At 42.3% G+C, this 19,942-nt stretch overlaps 1 protein-coding gene across 1 annotated transcript in view; it reads right to left on the reverse strand.

The window, feature by feature from the left end:
* The window catches only part of LOC139127993 (cell adhesion molecule Dscam1-like), a 38,805-nt gene extending 20,689 nt beyond the window's left edge, over positions 1-18,116 (reverse strand). The window contains exons 1-2 of the mRNA XM_070693857.1: positions 17,925-18,116; positions 14,211-14,564 (exon numbers count right to left, since the gene is read on the reverse strand). Of these exons, the coding sequence (XP_070549958.1) occupies positions 14,211-14,564; positions 17,925-17,979 (409 nt within the window). The 5' untranslated portion in view covers positions 17,980-18,116. The remainder of the gene's footprint in view (positions 1-14,210; positions 14,565-17,924) is intronic.
* Between the last annotated feature and the right edge of the window lie 1,826 nt (positions 18,117-19,942).

Below are 19,942 nucleotides of genomic sequence, written 5' to 3' on the forward strand. Positions count from 1 at the left end.
TTGCACATTGTTGGGCGTGAAGAAGTCACATTCGTCCCCATACCACCCACAAGGGGCGGGAATTGTGGAACGCTTCAATCAGACGTTACTAGGCATGTTAGGTACGTTGCAGCCAGAACAGAAACAGAATTGGGCTCAACAAGTCAAAATGCTGACTCATGCATATAACTGCACAACGCATGAGGTCACAGGTTATTCCCCCTGGTATCTGATGCATGGACAACACCCGAAATTGCCGATAGACTTATACCTTGGCTTAGAGCCTACTGATGAAGCAGAGGGGACATATGACCAGTATGTGGAGAAGCTGCGAAAAGACTTGCAAATGGCCTACAGGATAGCGGGCAGCAGAATGGCGAACAAGGCGCAGAAGAACAAGTACCTGTATGACAAGAAGGCAAGAGAAGCTGAATTAGAACCAGGTGATCGTGTGTTGGTGCGCAATGTGTCTATCCGAGGCAAACAGAAGCTTGCTGACAAGTGGGAACACAGTCCTTATCTGGTCGTGAAAAGGGTGAGCCCTAACATCCCAGTCTACGTACTGAAGCCAGAGTTTGGAGGGAAGCGTAAGACAGTCCATCGTAATTTACTGATGCCATGCTACGCACTACCAGCAATTCCTCCAGATCGCCCTATGCGCGTACCAAGGAGACAACCCTCTCGGCAAAATACCCGCATACAAACTCCGACTAGACATACAAATAGAGCAGCTGCAGAGCCGAGCGACGCAGAAAGTGAAAGTTCTTCCAGTGATGAAAATTGGGCTCAGAGAATAAGGGTACGACGAAGTAGTCCGAAAAGACGCGCAGAAGTACAGATGCCAGAAGCTGATCCACCTGAACAAGAGTCACATTCTGATGGTGATACAGAAGATACCAGTCCACCTCACGATCAGCAACAGAACCAGTCAACACAGATGGATGGAGCATCGTCAGACAACAACCTGAACAGCAATGTGATGCTACCTACCCCACCTGGTGATAATGTGGGAATGGCAGATACAGACGTTCAGCCAGACAGTGCAGCTGTGATGTCGTGTGGTACTGACGACGACAAGAGTGCTAAGTCTAAAGATATGTCAGACACCCATATCAGCAATCCAACTGTGGATGCAACTGCTCAGAGTGATGCAGTGAGTTCCGTGCATTGTGAAGAGGATGTAGGGAATGTTACCAGTCAGGCATCGGAACAGAGTAAACATGATAAAGATGTGACTGATTCCCCTAGCGTCAAGGTTGAAACGGAAGTAGCAGATGACACAGCTACAGAACGACGGTATCCAACGAGAAATCGACAGAAACCACAGTATTATGGCTACAGTAATACGAGATATGTCGATCACAGGTTAAATGCAGAAGCACCAGCGTTCATGCCGAACAATGAATTAGTGGGATGCGAACCACTTCAGATGCCTCGCTACCCTGTGATCCAGGGGACTAGAATGAGAATAGAGTTACCTGGTCTGAGAAACAGAGAAGTGTACAGTCATCAGCTTTTTGCGAGAAAGCTGGCTGCCATGAGAAATTCTGAGAGAAAGCCAAGTTATGTTGGAGTCTGCAAGAGGGATGAGATTCGTCGCATGCCGACTTCACAGCCGAAGCCACCTATTTTGGGAAACAACCCATATCTATCAGACTGGCGATATATACCATTACCGACAGTCAGCCATGGACGACTATAGAGTTATGTTACCAAACAATTTTAAGTTATGCATTGACCGCTTCCACGTACCGATTCATGTACAGGTGTGTGTGCCATGTAGCTACTATGTAAGGAGGAGCCCGTTTGTGATGGAGTATTTCAAAGGGTCCTGCCACCAGGTGTGTTAGGTGGAATTCTCGCCCTGCTGCATTGTTCCCGTACACGCTATCGTGTAGCGTAATTGCAAGATTTCGAGTTGACATTTATCCTTCTCATATGGCTTCGCAAGTTGGGGGACAGTGTGACATATGGCGGAGAGATAGTTGGCCATGGTACGAGTCGGCGACAGAGTACCAGAGATGTGTTGGTACGGGTTGGATGTGGAGGCGTGTTAGAGATTGGTCAAACAAATTATACGCAGCATAAATATAAAGACGGCGGCAACCTGTCATGTCGCTAGCCTGCGTGTTTGCCAAAGTCTATGTGTGGTTTTGTTCTTTTGTGTTTACAGAATTTCTTACAGTATTCTTTTTAGGAGTAGTCAACACTGACTGGTTGCAGCAGAGGAGCCAGTCATTCATTACCCTATATGGCTTCAGTCTCTTTTGCTTGCAGGGTTAGCAGTGTAATGTTGTAGAGTCACCCCAACAGTGCCCACCTGGATTGTCCTTGGATGACCCTTGGTCATATCTGTGAACATTCGTATTATGTAACTGTTCTACTGCATGTATTTACACCTCACCCCTGAGAGGGCTTACCTGGTATACCTTACGTACTAGGGTGGTTACTTGTAGGTGGGACTTCCAGATTGTCAAGGAAGAGCAAACGCATCCTTATTAGACCGCAATGTAATAGGTCCGTATTAAGATGAAGTTTAGCTATTGTAGTCAAAGCCACTGTAAAGAGTTGTGTGGTACATATTTCCATGTAGGGGCAGTTCCAGGGAGGGTTGTTGGCATGTCTCCCCTTACACTCCCAGTCGGCCGATTATCGACCGATGGTGGAAATGGAGGATAAGGGATGACATGCTTTGGGGAGGGAGGGTATCACATGTGTGATTTCACTCATTTTTTATTTAATAGAGAAAAAGTAACTATCATATGTTGTCAGACAATTTCTACACGTATGATTGAGTGAATGTGTTTTGTGCACTCAGTACACTTACACAATAATAAAATGATTGTTCAGAAGATTCGCGATGTTATATTGTTGGAGACATGGACTCTATAAATCTTCGTATCTTTGGATGGAGATGACGAAGTCAATGAACTTATTGCTGGTCTTGTGTGGTGGCCAGCAAACAGAACACTAGCCTAGAAAGTTTGAGCGGCTAAGCGCCAATGATTGGCGGGCTATGACGTACATGTCACATGTCTGGTGACGTAGAAGAAGCTGGAAGACGGCATGGGGCCGCATGGCCGCACACGGCTTGAGTGCAGTTGATTTTCAAGCTTTTCGTTCAGACGTTGTGAACGTCTGAACCGACTCAATATCAAACCTTTTAGTGTGGGCGAGACTCAAGAACATTTAGTGAGCATTCATATGTGGTAAGAGAGACATTTTCTGACAGAACGATCCATCGAGCCCCGACCACGTGTGGGCGAGTGACGTAGCTACGAGTGAAAGGACAGGCCGGAAGCTTGGGCGCGAATGGGAACTCACCAGCCTATATGGAACTTCTGTGCACCTTCAACGCTACGCCGCGCTACCGGACCGGAGGTCAGGAACAGTAACTCTCAGGTTTAGTAGATAGACACCCTTGTAGGATAACAGGGATCTTGTTCTCGTCCTTCGAACCGCCTAAACTTTACTTACGAATGCGAACTTTCGGCAGAATCGAAATCGTGCTTTAATAATCACACACACACGAGTGTATGTCGATTTTGTATGAGTGATTCTTTGCCGCTTGGAGGGACGTTTATAGTTTGGATCGTGGGTGAAATTGGTTCGAAAAGTGGGCGATTGTTATTTCCCTACAAGAAGGCTTAGAATAGTATGAGTGTTTGTACAAGTTGTCTGACACTGAAATACTGTTGTATTAGTTTGATAGAACTACAACTGAGTTCAGGTTGACGTTTAGTGTTTACTGAATTTTACTGAACTGTTGCATTGTTCGAGTATCAGTTTAGAGTTAAAGCCTCACTGCTATAGGCTACTTTTATTTTCTGTACACTTGTAAAATTACTACAGTGTGTTCAAACTTTGAGATAACTTTTATTTGTCATAGTGACCGGAAATACTGTAGAGTTGTCACTATTAGACTGCTGAGTTTGTTTGAGTGCACACCATATGAACAGAGAACTGGTGTATTTCTATGTGTTGTGAGTACAGCCAGTTCAAAGACATTAAGGCGTACTAGTACATAGCTATCATGTTTTCAGTGTTATTCAAGTAAATTGTGACGTCACGGAAACAATTTCTTTGATGTGTTACTGTCAATCTTTGCTATACTTGTTAGCGAGTTGTCAATCATTGTACAATACAGGGGTATCTGCGAATACCCGCTGTTGTTGTTGATTTATTCTTTAGTAATAAATATTGTTGTTGGCGGAACTGTTATGCCAACTGATATAATTGTGAGATCGCTTTCTATTGTACATTTAGAAGTAATACCACCTATCTGAGCGAACTATCGCGACCAGGTTAAGAGTCTCAGGACGGAAGTGTCAGTGGAACGAAAGTGAGGAACATTTTAATTGTCAGTTTAGGCACAGACTTCATGCCGTTTGACAATATACTTTCTTATAGTCACGCCTAGCACAACTAAACAAATTTTTGTCAACTCTCAGGTGTGACATATGCAAATGTGGTTTCGCAAAAGACGTCAGTTCAAGGGGTACCATCGCTTAAAATTTCACCTCCAGAAGTTAACACAATATTACACACAGGTATGGAAACACTGTTTACATTTCATTAAGTGATAAGCAACCAATCAAGGCCACAATGTCAGTGTGGTGACGTCACAAGGTCACTCCAACTAAGACCAAACTAAATCCATCGCTTTCTTGAGTCAAAGAAGACAAAATGTGCAAAATATGTGCAGTATACGCTTATTTTGTTAAAGAGCGTCTATTTGATTTTGACAAGTTTATTTTTTTTTAGTGTTTATGTTCCATAAATCAAGGGGAGTTACTTATGTTGCCGCCCATGCTCGTTGAAATCGTAGATTTTCACGAAGACTGCGACGAAGAGTTGTATAGCCGCTGTTGCACACTAAATTTAAAAATGTATTCGTAAAAAGCAAATTATGTAAAAATTTAGATCAAATTCACTTGGCAATATGACAAGTAAAAGAAGCTTGACAGCAGGCTGTTACGTCAAAAGGTTTGTTTGTGCGCAAGATATGCTGGTACACAAAGTTTCCACCAGCGCGCACGAATCTCTTCTCGTGGGACCAACCCACATTAATTTACCGAATCAGCCACGAGTAACCGATACGCTGTTTCCATCGAAACAGCGACCAAGTTCGAACAAGAGACAAAGTAGTGCCCTGTTAAACGGAAATGTTATTTAATAACGCGCTTTTTCCCCCAACCAGCACAGTTAGCGTTAATTGTTACCCTATGCACAAATGTCGACAATGGTCACTGATTTAGCATGCTGGGAAAGTGAGCCCCTATCACGTGTCGACTCATAATGTGTGATCTGGATACGCCTGGGGGTTTATGCGTTTATTTTTGTCTTCGCCGTACCCACACAATTTACTCGGTGTGCAGTGAGTGTTATAACGCACTGCTCACCAATGCATTTGTTTTTCATGGAGCTCAAGTCACGCCTGTCCATGAAAGTAATGGTGTCGATACTTTCCCTATATTTACGCGCTGATGTTCCCGGACACGTCCGCCTCCAGACTGTACTCATATCTGTCTCTTCCCAGTCCAGTCGCCAGCTTCCCTTCTCATTACCGGATCCGTGATAAAGATACCAGCTATTCTGTTAAATCTAGCTGTCAAAATTCAGCCGCTACACTATCCCTCCCTAATCTGGATACACATTCCCCCCTCCTAAATCCGCATAAACATCAGGAAACAAGTGCGTTTTTCTCGATAAAAAGCGTGTATGTTTTCGGACTCATCGATTTCAAAACCGTGCACAAATTGTAAAGATGTAACGGATAGGCATGCACAGCTTGTTGACGTAAATGACAGGGTTATTATCGACTCTTCTGATATTTAAAAATAGACCGGTGCCGGGCAAGTCGGCGGTCGTGCTGAGAATCATGCAATGCTTGAAATCCCACCAATTTCACCAAAACGTTTATTTCAATGGATGTGTACCAAGACAAGTAACGTATTGCACGAGCTAGATGCCTCCACAACCTCTGTGTTCCTGCACTCTACGACGCTCTCAGAGATGCTTTTGATATTGCATGCATATCCAACAGTTCTACCAGTTCTTCTCTAATTCACTCTTTGCAAGGATTTGTTTAAGGGTTATTCTTTATTCGTCCAAAGTATTATCTTTCTGTTGAAACTTACTATTAATATACCTCTCAGAGGCGAAATGTGCCTACGGGACAGATATTTGAACTCTCAATTTTTTTAAATATTTTTCTGGTCTACTGCTTGTATGGGCTTGTTTTGAAGCCAATCTTAAGAAAGTGAGGTTTTATTTTTGTAAAAATCGAAAATTTGATTTTCCTTGTAGAGTTATCAAATAGATCTTGGCAACTGCAAATTTTAGGTAATTTGTGTCGCGAGTACCATCATTTCCAAGGACTTTTATTTTAGATTTTGCAAGAGAATGCTTTAAAGGGAAACCGTCGTCGGAACTGCGCCTGTGCGAGTTTCTTGATGAGGTACATCTACAATGTATTTCATGCACGATATCTAGATTCACCTCATCATCATAACTGCAACATTTAAATTATATGATGTAGATTATTATTTCGTCCATCACCATCGTACCGTGGACACAGTGTTTACATTGGTCGTATTGGTCTCATAAGACCTTTAGGCGCAGTTCAGACGACTGCATCCCTCTAAAGCTGCCTGGGGAAAGGTTTGAGGAAAAGTTTAAGTCTTTCGGTTTTGAGGCGTTATTTGCCGTGCAACCAATTGCCATTCAGGGAAGTATTTCCCCCTAGGGGCCGTCGACCACACAGAATACTGACGCAAGCGGAAAATAACATTTGTTTGGAGATGACGTCTTGATTCGGGTACCCCTACTCCTCGTCAAAATTACAATGAAAGCGACAAAGTAAACAACAATATACCCGAATTTCGTGGTCAAGAGTTTTATCTTGAGTGCCGGGGTTTGGAGGAGTTGAGGTCAGCACAAAGATCAAGGAACGATGTCTCGCGTGAATGGCACTTTATTGTGGACGACGACCCCTGAGAAGAAATCATCTTAGGTTAACTTTTTAGGTCTTACCATTAAGATAAAATAAATGGTTGAATGGCATTCACTTTCGTTCACGTTAAGTTTCAAGGGAGGGGTTCGTCAGAACTGCCGTCAAAACTCGTATGGGACCCATACGACCAATGTGAACACTGTGTCCTAGGTACGTTTGCGACTAATGAAAGTTAAAACATATCTGTCATAAGGTACCTTGCATATCTGTAATAAGGTGCCGTCATGTTGATGTGATGCATCTAGATATCGCGAATGAAATACATTGTTAGTAAACAAAAAAGCCACGCAGGCGCAATTCCGACTCGGACGACTAGGGCCCCTTGCCTTTAAAATGTGTATTTGAGTAACACTTTCTGCAGCGAGTTCCCGTTACAATTTGTTTTTGTACCGTTTTAGTCCAAAAGCACATACACAATTTCTGCCCGGCCTCCGAGAGCTAACTTTCAAAGATCCAAGCTTAATTACTTTTTCTTTTGGTCACATTGTTACCTGGAATCGATCACCCTTGGATAGAATGACTACCCATTTTCCATTCCCCGGCTGCCGACCCCAATTCTAAATTATCGATTCTGGAATTATGGCAAAACAGCATTATTTGCACAAAACGCACAGCTGACGTGGACGCCGAAATCGAAATTGTGGAGAAAAATTCACACGCAATTGTGTTTTAATGGCTTTCAAAAAGTACGTATGTTGACTGGTTTAACAAAAGCGAGGTTTTTTCCTTTTCTGTCTGCGATATCGATAAATCGTGAATGTTTTAACGCCAATGCAATCAAATCCTGCTACCGCGCGGGCCTCGCTTTTTTTGTGTCGGCTCTGTTCAAAATAACCATTTATTGAAACATGTTCCTGCGCTATTTTTGTCTCTTTTCCAAAAATGCAATCCGGGAAAGTGCTCACAATGAGAGTTCTCGCGAACTGCAACACAAAAAAAAAAAGGCTAGGCTCGTAAAGTGGGCAATCTCATTCTGTGCTGAATCGAAGAAAGGTCGTTCCATTATCCGGACCTGAAAAACCGCGCGGAGTTCGCCAGCACTCTGGTCTTGTCGCAATTACTTTGATCGATTGGCGGCAAAGTGACTTGCATTTATTCATGAATTTAGGTGGTTTGAAAGACAGAACTGTGGCTTTTTTGCAACGAACTAGGTAGGCCTACTGACTGCAGACATGATGTTGGTGTGTCTACGACCTTTTAAATTGAAGCTGACGTATTCTGGCCTTGAAAATTAGTGCCTCCGTGATTTTGATTTCTTTATTGCAATTTTCTAAAATTATTTCAAAAGCGGCAAAGACATTATTTACCTTATGTCGCACGATCACCGCCAGTTTAAATTAACTTACGACGTGTACCCCTTCGGAAACCAACATGAAGAGGCCTTGAATAATTGAAACGCGCATGATCAACGAAAGCACTGACGTTTGTCTTTAACCCTCTCTTAGAAGTATCTTAAATTAAAATTTCAACTTGAGACGAACTTGCACCGCACAAGAAATCTTTTGAAACCGATGTACACACCTAGCGTATGTACACTTTCCCAACCGCCGTAGGTGTTGATGTATCTTTGCACTGTTCAAACTATACCGTGCATATTGTCATCTTTCCTAAAAACCATGTTGAAATACCTGGCGCTGAGCTTATCAACACGGCCCGTATATGTGTATGTTCCCTGTTATAGTTGACAGCTGATTCGTGTCAACACAATCACGGTGCACATGCGCAATGCATTATGTCGACCTGGCGAACACTAGAAGAAATTGTTTTGCAGAACGATAATAGCGAGAACTTTGTCAAAATTTAAGTCATTGTACTGTTAACACGTGATGTCGGTAGTCATTTCGTTTCACATTGTCATGCGCGTTGCCGTTTACAAGCTTCTATATTACGTGGGTTGGAATCAGGGAGGGGGCAAGTTTTAACCGTCAGCACGCCCCGAAACAATATTGTCTTACAAAATCGAATAATACGAACTGGTATTTACGTAGCTGGTGTGTTATAATCACAATTAGTTAATATACTCCGTATTTGTCGTGTTTTGACACAAGGTTGCTTTATCTTGTTGAAAATCCAACGCAATACTGTGTACTATTCCTGAACAAAAACGTCGCTTACATCGACCCGTACGTTTTTGATAGGTGCAGTCGCAAATAGCATGCGCAGTCCGAAAATAGGACCAAATATTTCATTAAACCATCATATGACTAATAATGGGCTCTGCCTCGGAACCCCCCCCCCCCCCGCCCCGCCCCCAAGGGCTGTTCACTATTCGCACAACTATCCAGCGAAACAGACTAGGGACCCGTCTTCTTACGAAACATATTTCAAAGAAATTAAACTGCATTGGGACGTGACAAGTCTCATAATAGATCGAGAGAGAAAATTCATTAAAACTTCGCCCAGTGGGAGCAATTTTCGGTACAATGCCCTCGCGTCATCGACTGGTAATTTGTAAGCGTCACCGATCCATTATTTTGTGGCACTGTTGACGTCTTCGCCGGGGTATTGGGGAGGACCTTCTGCCAGTCGACATAAGGGAAAAAGTGCACAGCGTGCATTTAAATTCCCTTCATGAGCAGAAATGACATATGCTACTTAACTATAAATGGGTTCCCAGCCCACATGTCAACAAAAGCCACTCTGTGTATTGAAATATCGATCTGAGTACGGTTGTCAGGTTCACGCAACGGTCGTATAGCTACGCTTTCGACACAGCGGTGCATGCGTGCAATTCTATAAAGTCTATGCCCATTTAGGACGGTGTCTCTGTCTGCATCAGTTTCGCTTCGTGATAACATTTGAACCTTCGCCTTCCCATACACCTTGGGTAACATTTGCCCCTGAAAATGCTGGATGTGTACTTTTTTATGTCAAGTACTCGATAGGAAGAGAAAAATATAGAGTGCACCATCGATGTCTTTTAAAATCACTTCTCGTGACGTAATCATTCACTATGTTGCTCGCAACATCTAATCACAAAAAGCGAAAACGGGAGACAAAATCAATAATAAGACAATTTGTTAACAAAAAGTTCTCAGAAGAGCAGTTTATTTATTTATTTATTTATTTATTTGTTTGTTTGTTTGTTTGTTGATATGTATTTCCGATGGCTAGGGTGAGGGTTAGGCTTAAGTTAGGGTTAGTGTTAGGGTTAGACTTATTCACTCCCTCTAGTCTGATTATATAGAGGGAGTGAATAAGTCTAACCCTAACCCTAACCCTAACCTAAGCCTAACCCTCAACCTAGCCATCGGAAATACATATCAACAAACAAACAAACGAACAAACAAACAAACAAACAAATAAATAAATAAACTGCTCATTATTGGCAAATATTAATAAAACAGCTTTTCGCTGTTATTTTATTAAAAATAACAAATAAACAAACACAAACACATACACATAACAAACACATTTGTGTCTGTATACAGACACAAATAAACAAGGAGTACGAGTCCCCTGTGCACTGAGTCGTACCAATGGTAACTCACTGACCCTAGCACACGCTACATCGGTACATACGAGCATCTTTAGAGAATCTTACTTCCTGATAACCACATCAGCCCAGGCTTGACAACACTTATAAACCCAGTTCCGCATCTGGTTCAACATTAGCTGTGTCGATTTATAACCCCTAGCACACATCCTGTGCACATGTGGTGTAAAGGTTAAACCCCCCGCTTCTAGGCCATATCATATGATGTCAGTCACCCAACAGTTCAACACCCAAGTTTTGTACGAGATGAGTCTGGTTTTCACGGCACGGAGCATAATCACATCATGCAAAATCAAGACAGTCGTTTCCTATCCGAATCTCATCAAGTGTTACAGTTCCTCATTTCGAATGTATTTGTAATCCGTCGGAGAAGAGTATGTACAGAAATAGCATCAGACACCGAAAAGCAATACATTGTAATTATCACCCCAAACCCCGAAATAGCCTCGCCATAAATAATATTTCCTGGCCTGGTTGCAGGTGTGGAGTCCCAGCAGATCTTGCCGCAACGATACTATTTTAGCATCATGTGATGCGGTCTGTGTAAAGGGGACGTCAAGCATGTCCTCCAAAATTTTGCGACTTTCTGCATCTTTCGTGGCATTTTCGGTAAAGTGCCGAACACGGAAACCAACTGTCGATAAAATCGTAGCAGCAACTCTGTATAAGATTCCAAAGTAGTTCCATTTTTAAACAGACAGATCCTGAATGACAATGCAACACTTTGGACAATTAAATATTCTCAGTTGATAATAACTCATCATCGTTTGATTTGCATATTCAAAGAATGATCAAACACTTTTCATAAATGAATTAATACAATTGTTCAGGAAACCGAACGCTGGATGGACACAAAGTCCTTGTTTTCGTGGGTACAGAAAAAAGTGAAGGATCTTTTAAAGACACGCGTGAATTCAAAAGATGCCAAAACGTTTGACAAGATTCAGTTTAAAGTGCAGCCTCACATGAAGCTCCTATCAAGCGTCCAATGAGAGGCTGTTTAAGCACGGGTATTTCGGGCAGACAATACTGTTCAAAAGTGGAATGGCTTTTTATTGCTTTGTGTCAGAAAGCTCCACTGAAAGTATATTTTGTCCGGTAATCGGACAGTACAGGTGGCTGCCTCCAAATAATATAGACAAAATAGAAAGTCCAAACGCAGTATATTTTCGTCCTTTAAAACGCAAACTGCTAAATGGTGACAGCTCTTGAAATATCTGCCAGGGTCCTGTATCAAAACTACTGTACGGTTAACGACACATCTCCAAATGGGTACAAAAACTTCCTGTACATCCTTGACTTTCGAGAGATTTCAAATAACCCTTTGTTGGGCAAGAAGTTGTCATTTTAACTTGTGAGAAAACAAATCATCGTAAAACAATTGGAGACTAATTTGCGACTCCTGTGGCGTTATACAAAAAAGTCATCGATGAATGTGCCTTGCAGCTGTGCAAGCCGCCTACATAAGTTTTCGACGTCTGTTACACATCATGTTCATCCCTTTTTTCCCGCGGCTGTGAAATCTACACTGGATTTTGTCACAAGTGTCGCGCGTCTTATTCTCTTTCACGTCAATTGATGCGATGAAGTCCATTCAAAATAAACGTTAAAATGTCATTAATTGAATACAATAAGAAAGTTTTTTTTTTCACCCGATATCAATCAGAAGTTTACGATCCATCATTTTTACTATTGTTGTCTCAACAGGAGTCAATTGGTCTCAGCTGTCTCCATGGTAACGAGGAAGCAATTTTTTTCGTGAGAGACAGCGTACAATTACACACAAAGGGAAATAAGTCAGCACCTCTTAGAATTTCTATTATCACAGGAAAACGATTTAACACCTTTTTAAAATCAATCACGGATTTCAACCTATGTTGACACATAATATGAGTGTTAAAAGCTGTGTTCAAAGCAACACAGCTGCAAATTATTATTAATAGCGAGCGCAGCGAGAGCGGCCGAAGGCCGCTCGCGAAGCGAGCATTAAGACTAACGTGTGTACAAGAAATTTAGAATGGAATCTCTATATACCTACGAGTTTGAAAAGAGAGCACTTCCATGGGGGCGGCCATTTTGAATACTTTTACACGGATTGCGTGAAATTAAAGATATCATCTACCACAAATCTTACTCCACAATGTGTATTTCCGACAAAAGAATCTCTCTGTTTCAAAGAAAGTGTGAAATTTGGTTTAAAATGACTATTTTCGATCACTTTTGAAGGCCCGGTTCGGTCATCACTAGGCGCCGCCATTTTGAAACAAGCCTACTCTCGCGAGAACGAACGGTCAACTCACGCGAGAATTAAAAATCGTGTGCTGAGAGCTACCGACGGGATCGAGTACGTATTTTACATTAGCCTGCCTCTGTTCCCGCCCCTGTTTAATACAATAAACTGATGGAATCATATAATTTACCAGTTTTAAATAATTTTCGTTAGTGAACTTGGCATTTCCGAGTTAAATTGCTATAGGCCTAAATGTTATTCTAGAAAACAATTGACAACAGTTCAACCTCAATGGCCAAGATATGCAACATGCATCAACCACAGAAATTAGCATGCTATTGCCTGAAAACATCAATGACGATATACCCTACGCTGAGCTCGCTCTCAGGTAAGACCTGTTACATATTATTAGTATGACTGGGTTTGGCACACTGTACAACACTGGACCCGGGCCCAATCTTCATTATGTGAACAATCTTTACTGGGGGAGGTGGTCCTTAGCATTATGAACGAGCTTAACCCCTTAAGATTATGGTGATAACTGATGTTGGCGTATGATGTGAGTGTCAAAAGAAACTTGAAGATTTGTTCGCTGATCACTGCGTCTCACGTGCTTAGACGCAGCACGTAGTAAGACAGACGCAGATACAGGCAAACCGCCATTTTGAAATGAGACAGTTTTTGGTCTCCCGGAAGTTGTTAATTGCGCATGCCCGCACATAGTGCATCATTTTTTGTCGCGTGCTTTTTAGTCCAATCTGGTAGCTGCCAATATTTTAAAACTTGTAAGAATGGCAATTAAATCCTTGGTTAAATTCTAGCCACGTTCGCATCATGAAACTGTGATAATTTTACCGTTACTTCCAAATAAAATTGAACAGCCAATGACAACGCCCCATGATTCAACCAATCAGATTTCGTAATTCGATGCATGGCGGTTTCCCGTTACCTGCCTCTTTGTGCTTGTCACTGAGGCGGGGACCAGCCAAGAAGATTTGTCGCACTTGAAGCACACTGCGCCCAGCCCCTCCACACTCGGGCTGTGATTATATTAACAATCTCACTGGAGGGCTCCTTACGTTTATGAACCATCTTGACCCCCCTAGGACTATGGTGATATGCAACAATGTTCTGTAAGGGCCCACTATCCTTCAGCTTTGCTCAAATTTTATGTTTGGTTTCGCCATTGAAGCAGTGCAGTGGGCGTATTGGCGCGTGCTTCTATTCGATACCTGAGGGAATTTTCGCAGTTTTCTTTGTCTCAAGGTAGAACGCTCCTGGGCTTTAGATATTCGGACTCTCAAACTTTTACAATTAATACCTATTCTATCCTTTGTGGGGGTTCATTTTAAAGCTCTTGGTGTAAGAAAAATTTCCACCCTCTTAGTTTTTAGAAAATCGCATTTTTTTTTCTCCGTAGCGTCAACACGGAACATATGTACAAATATGAAAATATTGTCATTCTCGCGCTGTTTGTTTAATTATCTCACCTGCATTTACACGGACGTTTCGGCTCACGATGGACCCAGCACCGTTCGACGCGATACATCTGTAGATACCGGAATGGATCGTTCTGTTATAGTTGTCGGGTTCAAAGGGCGGGAATATCAGAGTACCATTGTCCTGTACAGTGAGCAGGCCATCAACACTTTGCACCGCACTGCCGTCTTGCTTCACCCACCTCACGCGGGGTTCCGGCTCGCCGTAGGCGCTGCACTCAACCCGCCCTGTCTGCGTGTTGGCAAAATCAACTTGGCCTGGAGGTTGGTAGATGAAATGCGGTCCGATGATTGGAGCTGGGGATGCCGTCGTGCTACTTCTCGTCGTACTCAGGCCGAGAATCACTATAAATGAATAAAAAATCAAAGATGACCAAAAATTTGTCACTACGTTTCAGCAAGCACAATTTGAAGTAATATGCGCCTTGGAAGTGAAAGACTTTACTTTTGCTCAAATTTTCCTAAAAAGGGAATCGTTCAACCATTCACTTTCAAAATCAAGAAAAAAATCTGGGGTCAAAGGCAGTTTTGGTACTAGAGAAACAAATCGCCCAAAATTTACAGATATTTGAAATTCAAAATGGCCGCATCCCTGTGTTCAACTCTATGGAGAAAAATAAAAAATTTCCGATTTCCAAAAAATGAAGACTGTGAAATTTTCTTGACTCAAAGACCTTGAAAATGAGCCCCCACAAGTGGTAGATCAGAAAAGAATTGGAAATGTTTGAGAGTCCAAATATCTGTCTCCGGGGCGCGTTCTACCTTAAATGCATATTATTCTCTGTAGTTTAAATATATTAAACGGTCAGCTTTTTTGAACTGCAGGGGTCAATTTGTCTTGGTCACCGGAAACATATTTTCGCCAAAATGTTTTTCCGAAATCTCTGTACACACATTTTGTGTCTTTCAATACATTCTGTATTCAATATATTCATTTATTGAATTCATATTTCACTCCGTCATTTTTCATTCTAGTAAGTATTCAAAATGAACTTTCTTTTCCTTGGTGCTATTGAGTAAGCTCCCCATCCCCCATTTGTTTCTGGCCATGCCCCCGGCCGCAGACTGAGACTGTCCATACAACATGCTCCCCACTCCTGTTTTCAGAAATACACTGTGCATATTGTTCCAACCAACAGTTTATACACAACCTGTCAGTTGTTAAAAAATTTTTTCATCGCCCTGGGACTCAAGAGTGGAGGTGTATCCACGTCATGCCCAAAATGACAAAGTGTTTTGGCAATCTATGTAAAAATGGTGATCTGATATCGGATTTGTCGAGGAAATGGTTGGAGAAAAAAGACTTATACCTCAGCAGGACTTCGCCTTTTCCAACAAGACAGGTAAAATCTTTTACTCTTTGCCCAAGGGAGAGCGTTCGCCTATACGGACATTTCATAAAATCTCCAACGATTCCTCGCGGACCGAAATCAATTCGTTTCATAGAAAATAATAATGTATTTTGTAGTGTGAATTTTCCCGCTAGAATAATCTGTCTTCTCATTCATTGATCAGTGCATATTGTACAGGGGGCATTAACCAACGGAGAGCAACGAGATTATGATTAACTTTGATTGAAAAGATGCTTTCTATATACAAAGTAAATTGCATGAAATATTGTACAATGATAGTGGTGTCGCCTGACCATATTGTCTGCCTATATCATTACGGTCGCTGGGATCGAATGGCCCGCCCATATGTGCCTCGCCATTGCTATTCAAAGTGCAACTCAGCTTCTCACAATAGGGTGCTTCCGCAAGAACACACTGCCTGGTTATGGTTCCAGTGTCTCCTGGAGAGGTTTTATGCATCGGTATATAGACTCTCTGAATGAAATGTGAACGCTTTAAAATGACATTGCTCATTGCAAGTATGTTGAAGTAGGAGATTTTTTTCTGAGTTCTGTCTGCCAGAAAATGTCGCCACGTTTCGTGCAGCGTCGTCGACGCGACTATCGCTTACACCGGTAGACCGTCGACATTTGGGTTTTTCAGCATCATAGCATGTATGTACAATATGTATGTCTGTATGTATGTATGTATGTATGTATGTATGTATGTATGTATGTATGTATGTATGTATGTATGTATGTATGTATGTATGTATGTATGTATGTATAGATCAGTAAATTATATATCAGTCAACGAACTGATCAATGATTGATGGATAGATAAGTAGATATACGTGGGTACAAACCACTTATTGCATAGACGCACGCAAGAACTGGCTCGTACATGTAAGTGCATACGTGTAAATAATATAGAGATAGTTTTGTAGATCAGTATGTACGATAAAATCCAAATTAAAAGGGCTTCTGTGCTACGCTAACTTATATACCGACCCTAAAGCCTCTTTTGATAGGACAAAGTCAAGCATACGTTTTGGTAGTATGTCTCCGGAAACAGAAGATAAGCATGCAGATATAGTTCAGGAAACGTGCTATATTTTGCGCTTCTTCGGCACAAACAAAACAACCGAAATTCCCGAGATTCACTCGCTGCTTCTTGAAATGTCGTAAACAATATAATTAATGCATAATTGATGCACACTTTCTATTGTTCCTCACCATGCCAGGAAATTAAAATCGTCAAACCATGACGCAATTAGTCATTTGAATATAACTGAATGGTGTTACATTGGCATGCTCTTATTATAGGTGCTTTAACACGGTCTTTTAGTACTTACCTCATGCACGATGATTAAGTGAGATACTCTATATCAGTACAAACTGATGGTCACCTTTGAATAGGCGTTTTTTTGTTCATAGATTATGCTACTCTCATTTTGTGTGAAATATGAAGTATAAATTTAGAGTAATGGCGAACCAAAGTAGACGATTCCTGTCAAAGGAACGTTTTGCTTCAGCGATGAGGGCCTGATATGTATTTTCAGTCTTTCCTAGTGAATTCTGCGAGGTTTTGAGATAACTGGCATTCGAAGAAGAGGTACATTTCTTGTTTACGTTTGTGTGTGTATATGTCTATGTGTGTCTATATGACGTAGCTGCCATCATATATATGTGTATTCATGCAATAAAACGAGCCATGTCGGTCAGATTGACGCAGGCGCACTGTCCACAACCGGATTGGAACGACTTCACGGAGTGCGGGTATGCCGTTTGCACGGAGTAGCCCGGGTCGTGGCCCAAAGGTCATCCGTAGACGTACGATATACCCCTCAACATCACCAACCACTCTTACTCGGTAAATTGCGTCGAAACAAAGGAAATCTGAGGGCACGTTTTGTACGCGACGAATCCTATACAATGTGGATAACCACTTTAAATGTGTGAAGACGCGGTAATTAGACAAATAGCTTGTACCAAGTCTTGTGTATTCTTGACAACCATAACAATAGCTGCTTTAAATGCCTGCGTCCACAAACAAAGCACATCAAAGTCATCGCATGTGAATGTCAAATTCACGACGCACGTATCGAACACCAAACTCCCCCCTCCCCCAATCGTATATTCTTCCGATCGAATCTAGGCAAATTTACGATTGGACCCAGGTGCTTAAGTCTAGAATTTGTCCCTTTATTACGAGGGAGTTCTAAGAGATAAAGACAACCCGTCGAAGGACAGGATATGTACGTGTGTTCATAAAACATAGGAGACGAGTGTCAATTCAACAGTGCAATTCGTAAATTACATTAAAGTGGGGAGGGGGAAGCAAAGCATAGAGTGACTGAATACCTCCGACTCACCAGGTGTAAGTGCGATGATTGTCCAAAGAAAGGCGGTTAGTACAATCCGATTCATCTTTCGATCACTCGGGGCGAATTCTCGCACACTTGAACGCGGGACAATGGCAGTGCGTTCCTGGATGCTGAACGCTCACGCTTCCATCCACTTCTGAAAAATACCTTTGCGGATCCCTCGGTAAACTTGGCTGAGTTAAAGGGAAGAAAATCCAGTTTGACAACAAAGCGCGACAAACAACGGTATTCGGTTCATATATCCTGGCCGCAGTATCGAGGCTACCTATTGGTATCCCTCTCTTTTGTCGTTGTGTTTTTTCCCCGGAGAAATCTCAAGCGCCGTGTTTCGCTATGGGGCCTTGACGTAGGATTCCATCGAGTGAACGTTGTTGAGTATACGAGCGAGCGAGCGGTGTATACCGTTGTAGCTCACTGTCTTTTGAAGTGGGTCGATTGTTCAATAAACTCCACCGTACCACAATTCAATAAGCCAATCCTTCGCGAATTGCTTTTGATTCCCCCTTTTTTGTCGGTTATTTACCATTAAGAAATGTTTTCCCTTGGCCGTGCGCTGGTCTGGAATTATCCCAGTGTTTGCACTACGTTGGCAAACCACTGCTCATAACAAATGCGTTGTTCTCTGTATTAACGTGCGGCTTATATCCACTTCAGTACCCTATCCCATCAACTCGTGTTTGCCTTTCACATCATATCCCGGCCCTCTCGCGTGCCGCCTAGAGTTTCGCATCTCCCCATTGCCCATATTTGGAAGGCTGGTACATGAACAAGCAATGGCTTCCTGCGAGGGGCGGGATTGGAGTGCCTTGAAACCGTCGCTATTCATATGCATATCACTGTTCAAACAGGTGTTGTAGTGAGTGAATGGTTTCTGAGTGTGCCACGTGCCAGCACAAAGGCCCTTAATTTGCCACACGCCGACATCTTGTCCACCCAGCTGCATAAACATCTTGGAAATCTTCCGAAGTATTGTAGGGCTCTGTGGCACACTTCAAAGAGACAAGGCCCGGCTCGCATTGTTACGGCGTTCGAATGAGATTTGTGCCAAATCGCCGGGAGACGGGTCAGCGCAGAGGTCGCAAGGCAACAGAACCGACGTAACCTCCCTTGTACTGGCCACTATTAACGGTCACATATTAACTTATCAACTTCAATACCGGGCCAATAAAGGAGTAGAAAAGCATCATTCATCGAGGATACCGCAGCGTGACGAAAACTTGAAGCACACTTTTTTTTTCTTATTAAGAATAAACTGTCCATTGTGTAAACATATTACGGCTGCTGGAATGCCGTTGCGCGCTTGGCAACAATAGGCGTCCAGAGTTTGCCGAGATGTTCGCTAATGAAAGAGCGAGACAGTTTTAGAGCTTGAAGACAACATTATAAGTATCTTTCGCCTTAATGTAAAACAAGGAAACGACATTGTGACTTTGTCGTCAGCAGTCCGACGGACAAACAGTAACTGTCCGTGGGCTTAATGATAACAGCAGAGCGTGCTGTCTCCCAGTCCGGGTCCCTCGGAAATAACGACAAACAGCTGGAACGCCGAGGCCAGGGTGCTGGTACTCGAATGTGAGGGCCAGTTAACAATGCCAAAAGGCGGACTTCTGTTCTCACCGTTCCTACCAGAGATGGGAATCGGTTCATATACATTCAGCGAAACATCTGCTGTTTACGTGTTTCTTGACTTAGTCGTTAGACCAAATCAAATCAATGTTAACTATATGTGTGTGTAAACTATTCCAAGCACAGACTGTTGATGTATATATGTCATATCTATCTATATGTGTCTCGCCATGCTCGGGGTGAAATCTGTAATTTATTTGCGGGTATGGTGTTTAGAATAAAAAACGTGCTATGAATTTCAGCTAACATAGCACAATGGGCAGCCCTTTATTTTCTTCATCGCTTTCGGATATGGAATAATTTATTTGGCGGAAAGTCCTTAGAAGGATACCAGCATATTGCTATGGTAACGGATGTAAGTTTTATTTACCTTTAGTAGA

This window comes from Ptychodera flava, chromosome 3 (genome assembly GCF_041260155.1).
Source record: "Ptychodera flava strain L36383 chromosome 3, AS_Pfla_20210202, whole genome shotgun sequence".
NCBI lineage: Eukaryota > Metazoa > Hemichordata > Enteropneusta > Ptychoderidae > Ptychodera > Ptychodera flava.